The following is an 18557-nucleotide window of genomic DNA, read 5'->3' as shown; positions in this document are numbered from 1 at the left end:
TAGAATTCTTTTTTTTTTCCCCTCATTTTACACACTTAAGTCTTAATTCACCCATTCGCCATTCTTTCATAATTAATTAAAAAATAAAGAAAAGTGGAAAATAAATAAATTAAATCAATAAGAGAACTCACGTTCTTGAAGTTGAGGAGTACATGTTTGAGTGCTACCACTAATAAAAGAGTAATGATACAGTCACAAACTCTTGTACAAATTTATTTTGTACAAACTGATGTGGCATGATAAGATTGGTTGAATTAAATATTACTTGGCCCACATGATTTGTTTTTATTAATTTATATTTTCATTCAACCAATGAATTAATGCCACGTTAGTTTGTACAAAATAAATTTGTACAAGAATTTGTGACTGTATCATTACTCCTAATAAAAAGTTAGCGTTAATACTTTATTCTCCTCTTACTAATAGATATGGTTAGTCTTGCTGTTAACAAGGTGAGGCTGGATAAGAGCATTTTTTTAATTCGAAAAAAAAAACTAATTCAAAAACTAATATTAGTATGGGCTGAAAGGATAGATAACAATCGTTTCTAATGTTCGAGGCCCAATGATAAATTGGGCTGAAAAGTGTGGACCGGCCCAATTAAAAAATATCCGACCCAACTAAAAATATCCAGAGATCATATCTTATCTTCTCCGCCAAGTGGAAAACTGTCTCTCTCTTCAACCTCTCCTATCTGTCCATCAGCACCATCAGCACAGCAGCACTCAGCTTTCATAACAATGAAAACATTAAAAGAAGAAGAAGAAGAATAACAAAAAGCTGCTGCTGAGCACACTCGTGCATTTACTAAAATGGCTTTGACAACGTCCAAATTAACAGAACTGCCATTCCGAAACTCACTCACTCTCACCTCACACTCTACTCCTTCACTTAACCATCTCCCTTTCTCTTCTTCTTCCCGGAAAACGCCGTCGTTTCAATTACTGAAACCTTTCTCTTCTCTTCGCACGAACCAAAACCCTAGAACCGACAGCCAGAACCAGCAGTTCCCCAAGCCTCGCTCTCCCTCCACTTCCGCCCCCTGGCTCAACAACTGGTCCCGCCCTAAGCCTCCCTCCACCGAGAATGCCAACAAATTGGGCGGACGGAATCAAATTGATGAAAAACAAACGTCGCCGGATTCTTATCCTCGGTATTCGGATAGCGACAACAAAGGTCGTAACGCAATTGAACGCATCGTTTTGCGGCTGCGGAACCTAGGGTTAGGGTCCGACGACGAGGAGGAGGGGGAAGAAGAGGAAGATGACATTAACGGTGCGGCGACGGGAGAGGAGAGGTTAGAAGATCTGTTGAGGCGAGAGTGGGTCCGCCCGAATACGGTACTTCGAGAAGTAGAAGGAGAAGAGGATGATTCGTTGTTGCCGTGGGAGAGGGAGGAGGAGGAGAATTTGAGAGCGGGAGGAGAGAAGCCGGCGGGAGAAACGAGGAGGAGGCGGATGAAGGCGCCAACGTTGGCGGAGCTGACGATTGAAGATGAGGAATTGAGACGGTTGAGAAGGAATGGGATGTATTTGAGGGAGAGGATTAATGTGCCTAAAGCTGGACTCACTCAGGATGTGATGCGGAAGATTCACGATAAGTGGAGGAAGGATGAGTTAGTTCGGCTCAAGTTTCACGAGGTTCTTGCCACTGATATGAAGACGGCTCATGAGATTGTTGAGGTTAGTTCTGTTTTCTTGGGTTTTGATTTGAGAATAGTTGGTTTATTGATTTGCTAGTACTAGGCAATGCCTGTACTTGTGGTGTTTCTTAAAAGTGCATATTTATCTTGGGCTCTTTTTGAATCATTTGTGGTAAATTTTTATGAAAATAGTGATGAATGGTGACTGAGTGCTTGTAGTGATTGTCAGCGGCGAACAGGAGGATTAGTTATTTGGAGGGCAGGAAGTGTCATGGTGGTGTATCGAGGAAATAACTATGCAGGACCGTCGTCCAAACCACAACCTCTAGATGGAGATGGAGATACTCTTTTTGTCCCTCATGTATCTTCTACTGACGGCTCAACTGCGAGAAGTGTCGATGAAAAGAGTGAGGTACCTGTCAGGATTTTGGACCATTCTAAGCCAATGACTGAAGAGGAAGCTGAATGTAACAGCCTATTAGATAGTCTAGGTCCTCGTTTCCAGGAGTGGTGGGGCACAGGGATACTCCCAGTTGATGCTGATTTACTTCCTCCAAAAGTTGATGGTTACAAGACACCTTTCAGGCTTCTTCCTACCGGAATGCGATCTCGACTGACCAATGCAGAAATGACTGATTTAAGGAGACTTGCCAGATCACTTCCTTGTCATTTTGCCCTTGGTATTGTTCTCTCCTGCGAGGAGTTTCTTTAGCTCACAGTTTCTATTTTGGGCACCAGTGTTCATCCTAAATTTATTTGTACAGGAAGGAACAGAAATCATCAAGGTTTAGCCATTGCTATACTTAAACTTTGGGAGAAAAGCCTTGTTGCAAAGATTGCTGTAAAGCGGGGTATCCAGAATACAAATAACAAACTAATGGCTGAGGAGCTGAAGGTGTGTTCTTTTTTTCCTTCTTCTCTCTCTGTTTAAGCCAATTCAACCGATGCTTTAACTGCAAATTCCTAATTTTGCAATTAAATGTAATGCCACTCTCATTTTTCAAGCTATATGCTGTCGGATGAGTAGGTTTAGTAAATCTGGGATTTATAAAATATTGTTTTCACAAGCTTTGACACATTTCATTTCTTCTCCCTCCCCCTTTTTTTTGGTCATAGCATTTTGCTGTACTTGCAAGAAAAGCGTGAAGTATACGCAGTTTTAAATTTTATTTGCTTTGCAGAGCTTAACAGGAGGCACCTTACTTCAAAGAAACAAGTTTTACATTGTTTTATACCGTGGGAAAGATTTCCTTCCACCAAATGTTGCTTCTGCTTTGGCTGAAAGAGAGCAATGTGCGAAACAGATCCAAGATGTTGAAGAAAAAGTGCGGAGTAAAACACTGGAGGCAACTCCATCAGGTGAAACTGAAGGACAGGCACCTGCAGGTACTTTAGCTGAGTTTTATGAGGCTCAAAAACGCTGGGGCAGAGAAGTTTCTGCTGAAGAACGTGAGAAAATGGTTGAAGAAGCTTCCAAAGCTAAGCATGGTAGGCTCGTCAAACGGATTGAACATAAACTTGCTGTTGTAAGTACAATCAGATCTTTCTTAACCATTCTTTGTTTCTTATTATCATTGAAGAACCACCACTGTTTTAAAAAGAACTCACAACCCTTGTGCATGGGATGGACCGTGTTAAATGCTCAAGTAATTTTGTTTTCATATTTGGCATTGGGAACTGGCAGCCCCTGGAATTTGGTTCAGGCATTGTAAACGAAGATATCAATTATTTCAAAGTTACCTAATGAAGTATAGGCTCTTCCATTCAATTATGTTTGCATCATGATTCAATGATGAAACCAATAAAATCTAATTCATCATAAAAAAGCATGAATGGTTTTACTCACCACTTGAAGTGAAACTCCCATATTAGAAACTGAATATAATTTCTTATTTCTCTTTTTGCTTTATTGCATTTTGAAGGAAATTATAAAAAATTGTTTTCTTATTGAAGAATCATTTGACCTGATGGACAAACATTTGTTGTGTATCCTACACAGAAAGTGAGAGAGGAATGTAGGGAAGAAAGTGAAGACTAGTAAGGATGCTATTGATGTGATAATGTCCATTTGGGATTGAAACACAGTTATTTGATTTAAATTATTCTAGTGCTTTAATTAATTTATCAAGTTTTGAATATTAACATCAACCTCTTGCTGGATGGCTTGTGTTAGTTGTCATTTAAGAAGTCATATGGACTTTTTTGTGCATAACTTACAACCAATTTTACTTTTTATGCAATATTTCCATTTATTTGTTTTTAAATTGGTTAAACTTTTAAATGCATGAACAGTCCCAAGCCAAGAAGCTTAGAGCAGAGAGACTGTTAGCTAAAATAGAAGCATCCATGGTTCCTTCTGGTCCTGATTATGACCAAGAAACAATCACTGATGAGGAACGGGCTATGTTTCGTAGGGTTGGTTTAAGAATGAAGGCATTCTTGCCTCTTGGTGAGTAATCCTTAGCTTCTTGAGTGAAAAGCAGATCTGAACAGAACTTCTAATGGTCTTTGTCTGGTGATTGATCAGGCATTCGAGGTGTTTTTGATGGTGTCGTTGAGAATATGCACTTGCATTGGAAGTACAGAGAACTTGTCAAACTGATAACCAAGCAAAAGACGCTTGCATATGTTGAAGACACTGCAAGGCTATTGGAATATGAAAGTGGTGGGATTCTAATAGCAATAGAAAGAGTCCCTAAAGGATTTGCCCTAATTTTCTATCGTGGGAAGAATTATAGACGGCCAATTAGCTTGAGACCTAGAAACCTTCTGACGAAGGCAAAAGCACTTAAGCGCTCTGTGGCCATGCAGCGGCATGAGGTTTTTCTCTTTACCTTTAGTTTTCTGTTATATAAAATGGCAATTGCTATCTATCAAAGATTCTCATTTCACTGTAATCGAACATGAACTGTGCAGGCTCTAAGTCAGCATATCTCGGATCTGGAGAATACCATAGAGCAAATGAAGAAAGAAATTGTTAGTATTGGTTTTTCTGCTTCCTTCTCTATTATGAACTCAAATTGCATTCTGCATAAGAGCAGGCACACTATTTTTAAATTCACTAGATCCATCTACTTGAAATTATACTAATCTTATTCTTATGTAACCTTTGAAAAGTTTAACCTTAGTTTATAATGAATTCCCATTATGGCACACACCGTAAATTTTTCTTTCCGCATAGAACAGGTCATTGCAGGGGAAACCTGCCTTGTAACTTTACAATCTATTGCTTGGAGTTAATTGTGGTATGTGGTCTGAAGTGGTAGCCATAATCCATACCCTGTTGCTTTTTGGGGTCTACGCTTGACTTGGTGAAGTTTTTATTCTAACCTTTGAGGGTCTCTAATGTAAACCAGATTAGATAAATGACACTGAAATGACATGGCATTTGCATTTTGGCATCTTGACAACCATTTGAGCTGTCACAGGTCTAGTGGCAAGTAAAATTGATATGCAACATAGATTATTTCTCAACTTTTTTTTATATAAAATTTTATTTATTATCTAGTGGACACCTGGCCCACCTTTGCAACTTTTATGTTTTTTCTTTAATATACTTCTTTTTACCCTGCTCAAAAAAGAAATAAATGCCGGTTATGGACATCAAAGGGGTGTAATAATTGTTTAATGAATAACTGAAAATAAGAAAGTCTAATTATTTTCACCATTATCACTATTAATTTTTTTTTTTAAAGCAATACAAATTCAGCCAATTGGGAACTTTTTGATGATACTCTTATTTCGTTTATGTTTATTTGTCGACAGGGTGTTTCCAAGGATGAGGAGGATGGAAATATTAGGTGCTCAGGGGACCTTAAGCAGTTTGATCATGTGTCAGTCTTACCCCAAGTGAGTTGTCTGCACCACTGACTGCAACTAAAGAACTAGTGTTCCTATATATTTTTTAGTGGTGACAATGTTCCTTATTGATTCCCCTCCCCCCCCCCCCCCCCCCCCCCCTCTCCTCTCACTCTCTCTTCTTTCTCTTTAGTAATTTTTTCATCAAACGATTGTAATCCTCAGCTCTTTATGCCTAATAAAACTTGAACCCCTGAATTGTTTTGAAAGAGGAACTGCCTGGCTAGGGACGAATGATTTTGTTTAGTGCTTAGGTGGGTGGGTTTTGGAGTTGAAGTCTTAGCCATGTTCCATTGTGACTGTTAATATTCTTTATGTTGTTACCAGTAGAGGGATATACATGTAACTTATATTAAGAAATCATTCAAGAAATCATCTATGGAGTTCTCCTTTGCAGAATGAAGACAACGACTATGTTTCTGATGAAGACTTTGATTCAGAAGCTGATGAAGATTCTGAATTATCAAGCTTTGAAAGTGATGACAACGATCTTAGCAAGAATGGCTGAAAGTTTTGAACATTTTGAAGTCACTGGATCTGTTTTGTCACCAGCTATATCCAATTCTGGTAATTATTTGGTTCCATTTTAATTGATTGTCATGTTTTGCTGGTGTAAAGAATTCACGTCTTAGTCAAGACTAGATATGTTTTCGTTACATTTGTTTGATATCACATCCCAAAGTTTCCATACTTATAAAGAACCTTCATAAGTATAGAAAGACATCTGCCTCTGAAATAATCAAGTGAGATTGCAATTTTATCAAAATTCTTACCATTTTTTTTTATTCAGGATAATTGTAGTCATTCTATCTCTTCCATGACTTTTGTTTGACAAGCAATTGGCATTTGCTCGACATTCCTTGTCGTGTCATCTACGTCTCCCCTTTTCTAAGCAGGTTAAGTGATGCAGAGAGTGTGCAGCTTAGTATGGATTGATCATCAATTGTCTGTTGTCACAAACATCAAGATTCAAGGGAGCTGGGCTCATTACATTGCTTATGTTTCCCATTTGCAGCAAAGAGAATCGAGTAAATCCATGATGAATGCTTGAGAATAGCCTCATCGATCAACTGGGTGAGTGCGTGCATCCTGCAATAATTTGACGTTGTCACTGCTGCTGGCGGTGATTCTTGTTCTTTCGTGAGTAGATGGCCCTTCCATTCTTATCACGGTGGTTGTTCAATATTATGTTTGTAATTATCATGAGTACACTTTTTAATTCAACTAAAATAATCTTCTAATTTCTTGTGCTGAAATTATTTTTAACAGAAAAATTGTAACGGCTGCGTGTTGCTGCCTTTTTTTGTCCTCCTTTTCTTTGGTATTCACGAAGATGTATAAAATTTTGATAATATACTATTACTTGCCATTTCATTTAAAGAAAGAAATTATAACATTGTTTTATTTCCTTCGACTCCTAAATACGATTACAAAATCTTCAAAGATTGACATGATTACCGACAAAAACAATGCCAATAACTGTTGTAGAAGATACAACCAATAAAGACCCCGATGAATAAAATTTATTAGAATCAAGATATCCTTCAAACAAGTTTCACCATATATAAAAAATTTTCTTGGACCAAATCAATTGATTAATCATCAAACTTAATAATTAATGATCTACAAGCATACATATAACATATGTCCAAGAACGCACTTTATTTTAAAGCAGCTATAAAGTCTATCAAACTAGAAGTAATGTTCAAGAAGAAATCAACCAAATAAGATCAAACTACTTGCTGAGAATTAATGACATGTACGCATTAAGAGATTACAATGAAATATTATCCCCAAAATCCACTCCCCCACACTAAACTTTCGGCTTCGTGAGTTGTAATTTTTCTGTGAAGAGATCCTAACCAATTTCACTTGACCCTTTGTCGCTGCCACCCATAGCTACAGTACAATCTCTGTAGGAAAAATTCAAATGGAAGTAACATTTCCTCGCTCTTTTCGAAAGAATACATTATCTTGTCATTGACGTAGAATTTGCTGAAGCTGGAGCACTTGATTCCTTTGCTCTGGAGGCAAGAGACTAATCTGTTCTGGTGACAAGCTCATAACCTGCTGAAGAAGTGCCTGCTCCATCTCAGGACTCAACTGCACAATGAGGAACAAAGGAAGTCAAATATTGATGAGTCAATTTGAGCTATATTGACAGAACTTACGCCAACTTGAAATTTAAAGAGTCAGATAAAATACCGATGATGGGCGAGGGGGCTGATTGCCTGGGCCCATCTGACCAGAAACTGCTGGCGGTGGTCCTGAAAGTTGTGTAAATGCTGGATTCTCTGGCGGACCTGACATCCAAGATCCTCTATCTATTTGCATGGAGTTTCCAATTTGATTGTTAAAATCTGACCCCAAACGTGAACCTCCAGCCTGAATAAGCATTGAGCGAACTGATAAATTCTCAAGTACAACAGCCATATGAGAAATAGGCATATAACAAATGGAATTTACAGTTTACAAGGCCTGGATGTCAGTGTTGGTAAAGTGGTAAGAGGGATTAATCATGCCTAAGACATCAGTAATTATATGAGGACAGTACTTCCTCCATCTCACATGTGCAATCCACATTTCTCATTTTAGCTATCCTACTATGCTATGGAAAACAATGGATCTTACTGTTCATAAATGCATAAGAGAAGGGCCATATCTTATACCAAAATCAAGTGGGAAAATATAAAGGACATTGCTTTTCTAATAGGAAAAGAACAGTGTCTGTAGGAGCCATTAAATATTTCTTCACTACCAGAAGTCAGTTAACAAGATGAGAAACCCACGCATCGCCATTTTTAACCAATCCCATTCAGAAAGCTAATGAGAGAATGCATCAATCAATTCATAGACACCCAAGAGCATATACATACCTGATAAACAGATTGAGGCAGTGGCTGACTTGGAACTGGTGGCTGACCCTGCTGGAATGAAGGTCCAATGCTAGCTGGAGGATTGGGTCCTGACTGGCCAGTTTAGCAAAGAAATTATTGCAACCTACTTGTGATATACCCAAAATGACAATGAACTATAATATTCAACTTACATGATACATAGGTTGGGAAGAACGCTGTTGAGCACCAGGGTGCTGGAAACCCACAGTGGACCCCACATGAGGGGCGTACTGATGGAAAGATTGCATTGAAGCTGGTCTAGGCTGTTGTGGCAATGGCGGTTGCAGCGGCATATGAGGCGGTCCTGTTGACTGCAATGGTGGTTGCAACTGGCTGGAGGCAGCAGGCATTTGGGGTTGATGAAGCGAAGGTGGCTGTGAAGCAGAATGATGAGAAATTGGAGGCATGCTTGAGTGTTGAGATGGCTGTGGAAGGGACATTGTCGTCAATGGGGCATTTGGACGTCCCTTAGGCTGCTGTGGCACCTGTAGTGCATGTGAATGCATTGGCTGAGACTGAAGATTTGCAGCAGGAAGAGATGCAGATGATATTGGCATCGCAGGTTGGTTTTGGTGCTGTTTTCTGATTGAAGTTTGGGTCTGAGATGCACTAGTTTGGTCCTGCAAACCAACTTGACCAGACAAAGCCTGTGCAGCCTGGAAATTGGGCTGCTGAAGTTGCGGAGCCGATTGCTGAGGATGCTGCAACGCTGGTGGCTGGACACTTGGAATCTGAAGATAAAATGAAACTCATCATGACACAAATACACCAATGAAAGCTACAGAGATTAAGTTTGATAAAGACAAAAAAACATACCACTTGAGGAGGCTTTACCATCCCAAGCATAATTTGTGCCTGTTTAAACAAGTGAATCATAATACTTTTGATCAGCAATCAATGAAGTAGTTGCTGGTTAAAGAAACTGAGTAAATTTCAATCAACAAAAACATCATTTACCACCTAGTGTGGTGATACAAATAAATCCATGAAGAAAATTGTTTTGAGAATCAACACTTTACGCAGACTCAGCGACGCAGGAAAAACTACAATGATACAAGATGAACTATTCCATACATAATCGCTTGAATCACGAAGCTCGCTAGCTAACATAAGAAGAAGAATCTTTCAACCTCATATTCACAAAACTGAAACCCTAATTGAACCAAATTATCACAGTGACAAAAGCAAAATTAAATTCCACTCAGTAAGCACCAAGGGCAAAAAAAAAGCAAGAAAGAAAAATTGAGGAAAATTTTATCCAGAAATAAGACAGAAAAACGTAATTTAGGAATTTAAAAAAAAAAAATTGAAACCTGAAAAAGTGCTTTGGTCAAGAGAGGGTTCTGAATTAGGATTTGTCTCGCCTGTTGCTCGTTCTGCTCAATCAGTGACTTCATTTGAGTCATGATTTCGTAGAGCTGGTTCTTCGACATACCGGCAAGGTTCGCCGGTAAGCCGTCGCCAGCAACTTGCTTTCCCGCCATGTCTCGTGTGAGAAAGAAGAAGACGGTTGTTGTCTGATTGAGTTTTGGGGGATTTTAAACCATAAAGGGTATTCTTGGAAATTGCGGGCCCAGGCCCATTTGCGGATTGGACCCAAAGTGTCTTTCTTTTTAATGAAAGGGGCCCAAAAAATTTTTCATGGTTATGAGAGGAAAGGGTCCAACTAAAGTTCCCACGATACAAAGTTGACAAAATTTGATCATCTCACGATGCCAAATTGTAGGGTGAGGATATTATAGTCACAGCCTAAAGAAAATAATCTAGAAAGCACCTGTGTCGATGGTGAGCACTTGGACCATAGCACAATTCTATGATTTAATGTGAGTAGTGTTGAAAATATGGATTAATTGTATGATGTCATTCGGTATTGTCATAAGATGAATATTACCATTCACTAGATTATTACTCAAAATGGGATATTAATATATATATATAGAGAGAGAGAGAGAAATAACTTATGTAAATTATGATCCTCTCATGAACATAAGATTGTGAACTTCTAAACATGCTATGTATTCTGTACGTACGGTTAGAATTTAGTGGCTCCTATATTTTTATCTAATAATCGTTAATTACCACTTTGTATTTTAGCGAAGAAAAATTTGTAATAATAATAATAATAATAAAATATATGACTTTGGTTTGAAAAGAAACAATTCTCACACGATTCTGTTTCTGGTCACCAAATAATCCAAATCCGAAAGCAAGGTGAGAGATTTTGAGAACATTCAATTCGATCCATAAATGCATAATACGTTTCCAGCAAGCAACGTATATAAGGTAATTTTCCCTTATATGTTGCGTGGACCTTACAATTAATTCACATTTGAGAATAAAATACATTAATTACACAATTAAGGACATATAGACCATTAAACTACAGCTAATTAGTACAGTACACTTGAACACAGTTGATCACATAAGCAACACCACATAACATAAGCCTGGAAATTTGACATCTGATTAACTGCAATATCTTAACAAACTAAAAATTTATTGTATGAACTAATTGCCCTGTTGGACTTGTGGTAAAAGGCAACTTAGCCACCCCCATCCCTTAACTAGATTTGATGATTAATTGCATAATGTTAGATCAGACTTTACATGCAAGCGTCACCATATGGAGTCCAAATTAAACGGTTGCTCCTGCTGTGTTTGTTGCGGAACCACAGAATCTAAGATGACCTTTGAAGAAGAGGAAGCTTGGAAATTTGAACTTAAATCACTTTCAAACCGAGAATTAATGCCACCTTGTTGCTGCAGGAATGAGTTGTGTTCATTACTTGTAGCTTCCCTTGCTTGATAATTCCTATACTGTAATGCCTTGAGAAGCAAGGAATTCATCGATAGATTCGGACTTAGCAAGCTTGAAGGCCAGGTAAGCGATGGAAGAGATGCTGCTGCCCAATTCATGTTCAAGTTCATATTGTTGGTCATGTTCAGGTTATTAACATTGCTGTTATCACTGCTATAACTATGTGTAGATGGAATATTTCCAAATCCGCTTGTTAAATTTGCAATGCCATTCAAGTTTGGCAACTCTATATCTCCAAACTCATTGACCATTGAGTTTGTATCACATAGAGACTCATCTGATGGCTGTGATGATGGTGTATGTTGTGGTTTCTTCACAGCTGCTGCGCTTTTCTGAAAGACCCTACAAACCACCCATTCCTCCTGCATATAACAGTGAAAAATTTAGTATAATTCGGCAACAAATATTAAGAGAGTCATATGATTGTCAAATGCCAAAAATCTTGGGTACTCTCCGTCTATAACAATACTCCTACTATCTATTGAATTCTTGCCACACGTGAATGGAGCTTAACTCATAAAAACTAGTTTATGTACTTTGATAAAAAAATTTATTTTGAGCAGATATGATATTAGCATTTTGAGAGAATATATTTTTTCTTAGATATTTTTTTTAGGTATATGAGACTATAATCCAAACGGAAGATACATATCACACGGTTTTGAGCCTTTATCAACACATGATATTAACACTTTGAGAGAATATATTTATTTTTAGATTTTTTTTTAGGGATAGGTGACTATAATTTAAATGAGAGATACATATCACATGGTTTTAGACATATTTTGAGGGAGAGGTGACTATAATCCAAATGGAAGATACATATCACATGATTAATTGAGAGATACACATTACAAAAATCTAACAAAAGATATCTATTAAATGATCTTGGCTCCAACCCCTTCACAACTAATGGGGAGATCCCCAACAATCTATTCTCATATATCGAGCTTTGGGTTGGAGAGCAGACAACTTGTTTCGTCCTATTAGGTTGTTCATGAACCTGGGAGCTCTGATATCAGTGTTATTTCGTTCGCACTTACTGACCATCATCACATCCGGTATGCATGGGATAACCCAACAAGACGATTCACTAAGCACCCAAGAATTTCTCTAGCTATAGTTATTACGTACCTTAGAGGATCTGAAGGGGTGTTTGTTTTCGAGGCGGTATTCATGCATGACCCAGTTGCTCTTCTCACCCTTAGGAGCTCTACCTTTGTAAAAGACTAGGGTTTTTTTCATGCCAACAAGTACTCCAGCTCGAAAGATTTCTTTGTCTTTGCCAGTGGTTTTCCAGTAGCCAGCTTCAGTTGCTCGGTTTGTTCGAAGCCCAGTTGGGTATTTTCGATCTCTCAAGTTGAAGAAGTACCATTCCTTTTCGCCCATCGAAGCCTTGCCTGCAACATATATGCATTTGACTCAGTCTTTAGAGACCATGGCCGCCCAATAGTGTAGCAGGTACCACAAAATTATTAAGAAAATACAAAAAAAAAAAAAAAGAAAAGAAACTACCTCTGGTTCTTGATTTTGGTAATTGAATACGAACATACCAATTATCAAAATTTAATTTATGTTTACTTATTCATTTGTTTACCAATTTGATGAAAGGTGAAGAGCTTTCATTCATTGTAATCTCGACTAATATCTTCACAGAGGGATGTGTGAGTTTTAGCAATGATCACCCAGGAAAAAAAAAAGAAAAAAAAGAAGGCATACGACAATTATTATTATTTTTATTTTAAGTTATGTTTTTAGATTCTTCAAACAAAAAAGAAAAAAAAATCTAAAATCGAAGCAATGATATTATTTTTTGATAAATTAAAAACCTGAAAATTAATAAATCTTAGACACAGATAGGACAACACAATATATAGATATTATAAATTCTGAAAAACAAGGGTGGTGCATACATACATAAATTGGAAATTAACAACAAATTAAGAAATTAAATTATACTAAATAGCTCTTAATTAAACTACCTGGGAGATCCCAAGGTTCACATTTGTTGATATCAACATCTACAACAGCTTTGGATGTGAAACTAACATCGGAAACTTTTCGTGTTAGATAATAAGTAATGAGTTCTTCATCAGTGGGATGGAATCTGAACCCAGGAGGTAGATTTTCCTCCATTTTGATGAAGACCCAAAAACTTAATTATAACGTTGGCCTAACAAATTATATTAATTGTTTTCTTGAAAGCAAAAACAAAGGCAGCAATAACCCCAGGGGTACGGATATGATGTATATAAATGCTTAAATATATATAAGCGTTTATAACATCGACGTGGTGAAGAGTTATAAATGGTGTGTACTTTCACCCTTGAAGAAGAAGCTGCTGCCATGGCTAGCTAGCTAGCTACCTAGTCTTTTTAAAATCTTGATAAACATAGCTAACACTTTGACAAAGATGGTGCAGGGAAATAGCGATTTTCTAATGAACATGAGTTATTTTACCAATATGCCATTACTATCGTACAATAAATGAGCTTAAACATTGACCATATTGAGTTATGAGTGGCAAGAATTGGTGCACGAGGGGGTTGAGTCTTGTTTACACCACAAGATTTTAAAGAAAAATTCTTTGCTCCATATGATCCTGTCCAACCACCTTCACCCATTTCTACCCACCAAACCCTAGGTAGTCCAATGGGAACATGGCATTAGCAATTTAACACTTTTTCCACCAATATGTTATTGTCACTTGTCACCCGCCCTACCGTCATCGATCGATAGGCTAAATTGTTAATTGCCCTTTTCTTGTGTGGCTTATACATTAACAAAATTTATTAATATTATTCATTGCAATGATAGATAATATAGAATATATTTGATATGACAGTTTATAGAGGCAGCAAAAGTTAGAATTTGTTGTTATATTTATATATCATATATGTGCAAGAAATGCCCAGAGGCATTGATCATCACTTTTGATCGATGATGAGATGATCATCAATGTATCATTGCAGGTGAAGCTGGAAGCATCAAAACAGCTGGCACAGAATAGAGTAAATATAATTGAATATTTCATATTATAATATTGTAATGTTATTAATCATTAAATAAATTAATACGGACATAGATTACTATAAAGGAGTGGTTAAAATGGTCACCAACCCACAAGACTGTGATCTTTTGGTAAGCATTTCTGTTGGATCTTTTCTTTGATGATTTCCACTGTTTGTCTTCAAAGTTCAAACCATATCATAAGTTTCAATCCTACCAAAATATCCCTACATATATGTTTCCTACACTTGGAGCTTCTAGAAACTCATCTACAGGTTTCCTGCACAAGCTTATACATAAAACATCATTATATATATTGAGGAAAGAAACTTGATATGGGTTAAAAAGAACAAAAAAAAAAAAGTTGGATGTTGGCAAATTAACAATTAGAAGAAAGGATACAATTGGGTTTCTACAGTTTTCATCGTTTGAGGGGGAAAAAAATCATGCAGTGATCCTTTTAAACATTCGCATAGAATGAGCAACATTTTGTATGGAGAGAGTTGATTAAAAAAAAGGCCAAAAAATAAGTAATTCTTTTAATAAACATTTTGTACGTACTCTTCACCGATAATTAAGCAAATTTTTAGTTTTAGCTACTCCTTATATAAAGATTAATTTATTAGTTAAGATTTTGTTGCAACGGCCCTACAGTAGCTTTGCCATATAAATATATAACGATTCTAACTCACATATCTTGTTGCATCTTTGAAATGAAGATTTGATAGTGAATTTATATGTAAGTTATTGTTCAACATGAAAAATATAATGACTCTATACCTAAAGCTAATTTTTGTTTTAATAACCAAAAAAGAAAATGAGTATTCACAGAATAAGTCATTACCGATTAGATTTATTAATTATAGAACAACCCATACATTATAAAGCGTTCAACTTATTAATTAATTATATGCTTTATCGGCAAGTCTTTTCTGAGTATCCAATAATTGAGAAACTTTCTTAATTTGTCGGTCATATGTTTGACCATTTCCTACTCTTTTTTTTTTTTTTTTGAGAAGACCATTTCCTACTTAAACCCGAAGAGAAACGCATGATGAGACATTGGCAATAAATGATAAGATCTACACACACACAAACACACACACTTATAGCAACATGTGGAAGCGAAGAAGAGTTAAGATATCAATTTCTTGTTCTGATATCTAACATGATTGATCTTCAGTGGTGTAGAAATCTCATGCACATATATATTTATTAATTTAAGGAAACTTCAGAAACAACCAACACTAATTGGACATTTCATGTGACTAATATTATAACCACAAATTTTTGTATAAATTATAATTTTGCATTGTTGTTTTTGTTGTTGTTGTCGTGATGGCAGTGGTGGTGATGGTGTTTGAAGTGTAGCTTAAAAATATGGTTCAATTAAAGATGACTTGTTTATCTCTACACTATGGGATTTATTTTTTATTTTTAAGATTAATGGATGCTATTATTTACTCCTACTAATATTTGAAAAGATTAATATATTCTCATCTGCATTAGTAAGAAAAATAACTTTATGCAGGGAATTCAAATTAAAGCCTTCAAATATTTTTAAGAGCACCAACCCACTAATGGGCAATAAACCTTGGTGCGAGTGGCAATATTTCATATTATTTATAATTTTAACATTTTAAGGCCAATATATAAATAAACTAAAATTTAAACAAGCATGTTTTAAGATCATTAATATTTGAAGGGATAAATCCATTATCACCTATACTTCTAGGAGGAAAATTATATGAGGGGAATCATATTGGAGTCATTCTTACAGGACTAAAGCCAATGGTAGCCGACTAACACCCTTAAGAATAAGAAGGCACTGATGGGAGTTGCTTTCCGGGTATTATCCGGGCTCATATTCTTATGACGAGTCTTCCTTCGGTCGTTTCCTATCCAATCATGGAACTCTTACACTTATATGTATATACTTATTATACGTATATGTGTTATATACACCCATTCCCTGAAATGAAGAGGGCTAGTCTCTCTATGAATCACCTCTGGAGGGGATCGTAAGGGGAACCTCTCAATGGTTCCAAAACCTGGCTTCAATACATATTGACAACAACAATCCACTAGTAGGCAACGAGCCTTAATGTCAATATTCCATATTACTTACATTCGTAAAATTTAAACATTTTCAAACCAGCGAAAGCGTGTGTTTTTTTTTTCTTTTTTCCCCCTCGTTATTGTGTTATTGAGACCAAATGTTGAGGAGTCCTTGGTATTTTTCCTTCCTAGCACATCCGGTGTTAATTAGTTAGTAGTTTAGGGACAATGATGCAATTATATGTAAATTTTCATGGTTGAGCCGAGAATTTAAGGCTTTAAGTGGCGAGCCTATATTTGGACTGGGCTGATGAATAGACCCCATACAATGGGCATTTAATTTCTTACAACCTCGCAGTTGCACGTGAATGTTGTCAACCCCCCCATCCCCATCGGGGGTTATATTTCACATTCATATAGAATAATCATAGTCGAATTGATATACAAGGTGTAGGAAATTTTAATCAAACTGGATGTCATCTTCTAAGTATTGCACAAAGTCATTGGGTTCAGAGATTACCAATCTTAGAATACTACCATGTATTTGTATTTAATTGTTTGTCACAGATGCTTGTAATTGATTTCCTGGGCTTGAGATGACATATCTATCATCTATGGACGGGCGATATTGGGCACATAATAAGCCTATGCACGCCTCTACAGGAAAGTTAAGAAGACTCTACAGGAAAGTTAACAAGAGATTGTGGTTTGGCCATTTTTCTACGGCAGCCACTTATGGCGGTGTCGTAAGTTAAGAAGACTGTTTCCACAGCCTCTACAGGAAAGCCTTGTTTGTTTGGAAGAAATCACAAGTGATTGCAGTAACTTAGAGGAGATCTTTGGGAAGAAAAAAGGAGGGGATGGGGAAATGGAGATGGTGGCTGCCGTAGAAAAATGGCCAAACCACAATCTCTCAATGCTAGAAACATGTGAAGTGTATGCCTAACCCAATAACGAAAGTTTCATAAGAGGACTGAGGCAGGCTACTATGAGGAAAAAGATTTTCCTTCTAAAGAGATTCGATAAGAAACTATTATATGTCCAAGGTCTAATATTAAATTAATTTTAAAGGTTTTCTCCGACTTTGTCGCTTCTAAAACGTTCAATACATAATGTTAATTGTGGCAAATTAGTAAACCTCTTCACAACCTGCACTGTGAAAAGGCTAGGACAACTCAAGAAACTGAGAGTTCTGTATTGGTCCGTGATGCAAGAAATTGTCATGGAAGAGGAAGGTGAAAAAGGAGCATCAGCAGAGACATCAGAGAGGATAGTGAGATGACACTTAGAGGTCTGCAAGCTTGTCCTGTTTTTGCTCGGGGCCTGTGCTGGAGGAACTTGAGATTGATGGATGTCCGGACATGAAGACCTTTGGTTATGGAGACCAAATGACCCCCAAGCTCAAAAATGTGAAGCTACAAGGTGAAAATAGATGGACGGGTAACCTTGACAACACCGTGCAGTCGTTCTTCTATAAACAGGTGTGTTAGAGTTTAACTTGCTTGCAATTCTTATGATCACGTTTCTGATTTGTGTTTCCGTGGTGCAAAAAAGGTTCAAAAGGAAGATTAACTGAAAATGCTACTGGTGAAAGAGGTGGCTATGGATAATATTTTTCCAAATTCCATCCTTAAGAGTCTGTCACCTTGCTAGTTTCCCTTTAGCAATGTTCTAATTTAAATTGTTGATTTATCTCCCGAATCATGACATGAGGAGCCTTGATAGGTTTGTGAACATCAGTTCATTGAATTTCATTTCTTGTTGACAAAACGATTTCAGTTTTTTTTTTTCTCTTTTTTCATTTGGCGGCCGCAGACCATGATGTTACATCAAAATATTCAACTAGCCGCTCTGTACTTCTAAGCCTAAGAAATTCAGAATAGATATAAAGCAACTGAAGAAATACATATTATTACAGAAAAAGAATAAACAGTACCTCAGAATATCAGAAGAATAAAAAAATTAATCAGCTGCCAATTGCAACTACTTGAACCATCAAAAGCCACCAGAAAATAAACCTTCAAAAGTAACATTCAGCTTCATCATCATTGGCACTGTTATCCTCTTCTCAGCCAATTCCTCCACTCGTATTTGTTGAACCTAGACCAGATTTAGTATCCAATCAAGAATCTCGAGGATCTAGCTGAACTCTCTAACTATGACCTAGAAAATGGCTAATCAAATCCACACAAGAGAATCACCCAGAAATAGTATACAAAGAACAACAAATATAAGTGGTTCGGCTGGAGACAACCTACATCCACTGAAGAACAGA

At 36.9% G+C, this 18557-nt stretch overlaps 3 protein-coding genes across 6 annotated transcripts; 1 reads left to right on the top strand and 2 right to left on the bottom strand.

The window, feature by feature from the left end:
- Nucleotides 1-675: 675 nt before the first annotated feature.
- Nucleotides 676-6908, top strand: LOC102628860 (CRM-domain containing factor CFM3, chloroplastic/mitochondrial). 4 transcript variants are annotated; one of them, XM_052436891.1, is made up of 10 exons: nt 676-1682; nt 1872-2322; nt 2407-2537; nt 2824-3168; nt 3935-4091; nt 4170-4462; nt 4559-4618; nt 5408-5491; nt 5898-6067; nt 6516-6908. In XM_052436891.1, the coding sequence occupies exons 1-9, from the start codon at nt 813-815 to the stop codon at nt 6006-6008; spliced, it is 2502 nt and encodes an 833-aa protein (XP_052292851.1). In that variant the 5' UTR covers nt 676-812; the 3' UTR covers nt 6009-6067; nt 6516-6908. The 4 variants fall into 4 exon arrangements, with proteins under 4 accessions (XP_052292851.1, XP_006485796.2, XP_024956358.2 ...); XM_006485733.4 differs by having other exon boundaries at nt 6397-6908; XM_025100590.2 differs by having other exon boundaries at nt 6291-6908.
- A 183-nt stretch (nt 6909-7091) lies between these two features.
- On the bottom strand, nt 7092-9920 carry LOC102628566 (uncharacterized). Its single transcript, XM_006485732.4, has 6 exons — nt 9711-9920; nt 9214-9252; nt 8550-9128; nt 8377-8469; nt 7706-7885; nt 7092-7603 (listed from the first exon to the last, which is right to left on the bottom strand). Exons 1-6 carry the CDS (start codon nt 9879-9881, stop codon nt 7478-7480), a joined length of 1188 nt encoding a protein of 395 aa, XP_006485795.2. The 5' UTR covers nt 9882-9920; the 3' UTR covers nt 7092-7477.
- Nucleotides 9921-10839: 919 nt separating this feature from the next.
- On the bottom strand, nt 10840-13734 carry LOC102628269 (NAC domain-containing protein 92). Its single transcript, XM_006485731.4, has 3 exons — nt 13198-13734; nt 12350-12615; nt 10840-11577 (listed from the first exon to the last, which is right to left on the bottom strand). Exons 1-3 carry the CDS (start codon nt 13349-13351, stop codon nt 11014-11016), a joined length of 984 nt encoding a protein of 327 aa, XP_006485794.2. The 5' UTR covers nt 13352-13734; the 3' UTR covers nt 10840-11013.
- Between the last annotated feature and the right edge of the window lie 4823 nt (nt 13735-18557).

This window comes from Citrus sinensis, chromosome 3 (assembly GCF_022201045.2).
Source record: "Citrus sinensis cultivar Valencia sweet orange chromosome 3, DVS_A1.0, whole genome shotgun sequence".
Lineage (NCBI taxonomy): Eukaryota > Viridiplantae > Streptophyta > Magnoliopsida > Sapindales > Rutaceae > Citrus > Citrus sinensis.
Note: the sequence above shows the minus strand (reverse complement) of the source record. Positions and strands in the feature narration are given on the sequence as shown.

What these genes read in the sequence shown, in the direction of transcription:
- LOC102628269 (XM_006485731.4), bottom strand. Translation starts at nt 13,351, where the DNA reads ATGGAGGAAAATCTACCTCCTGGGTTCAGATTCCATCCCACTGATGAA. An exon ending in TGAACCTTGGGATCTCCCAG is followed by an intron (nt 12,616 to 13,197) that starts GTAGTTTAATTA and finishes TATATGTTGCAG; the next exon opens with GCAAGGCTTCGATGGGCGAA. An exon ending in ACCCCTTCAGATCCTCTAAG is followed by an intron (nt 11,578 to 12,349) that starts GTACGTAATAAC and finishes TGTTATATGCAG; the next exon opens with GAGGAATGGGTGGTTTGTAG.
- LOC102628566 (XM_006485732.4), bottom strand. Translation starts at nt 9,881, where the DNA reads ATGGCGGGAAAGCAAGTTGCTGGCGACGGCTTACCGGCGAACCTTGCC. An exon ending in TGACCAAAGCACTTTTTCAG is followed by an intron (nt 9,253 to 9,710) that starts GTTTCAATTTTT and finishes TTGTTTAAACAG; the next exon opens with GCACAAATTATGCTTGGGAT. An exon ending in CTTCCCAACCTATGTATCAT is followed by an intron (nt 8,470 to 8,549) that starts GTAAGTTGAATA and finishes TAAACTGGCCAG; the next exon opens with TCAGGACCCAATCCTCCAGC.
- LOC102628860 (XM_052436891.1), top strand. Translation starts at nt 813, where the DNA reads ATGGCTTTGACAACGTCCAAATTAACAGAACTGCCATTCCGAAACTCA. An exon ending in GAAGGCATTCTTGCCTCTTG is followed by an intron (nt 4,092 to 4,169) that starts GTGAGTAATCCT and finishes GTGATTGATCAG; the next exon opens with GCATTCGAGGTGTTTTTGAT. An exon ending in TGGCCATGCAGCGGCATGAG is followed by an intron (nt 4,463 to 4,558) that starts GTTTTTCTCTTT and finishes TGAACTGTGCAG; the next exon opens with GCTCTAAGTCAGCATATCTC.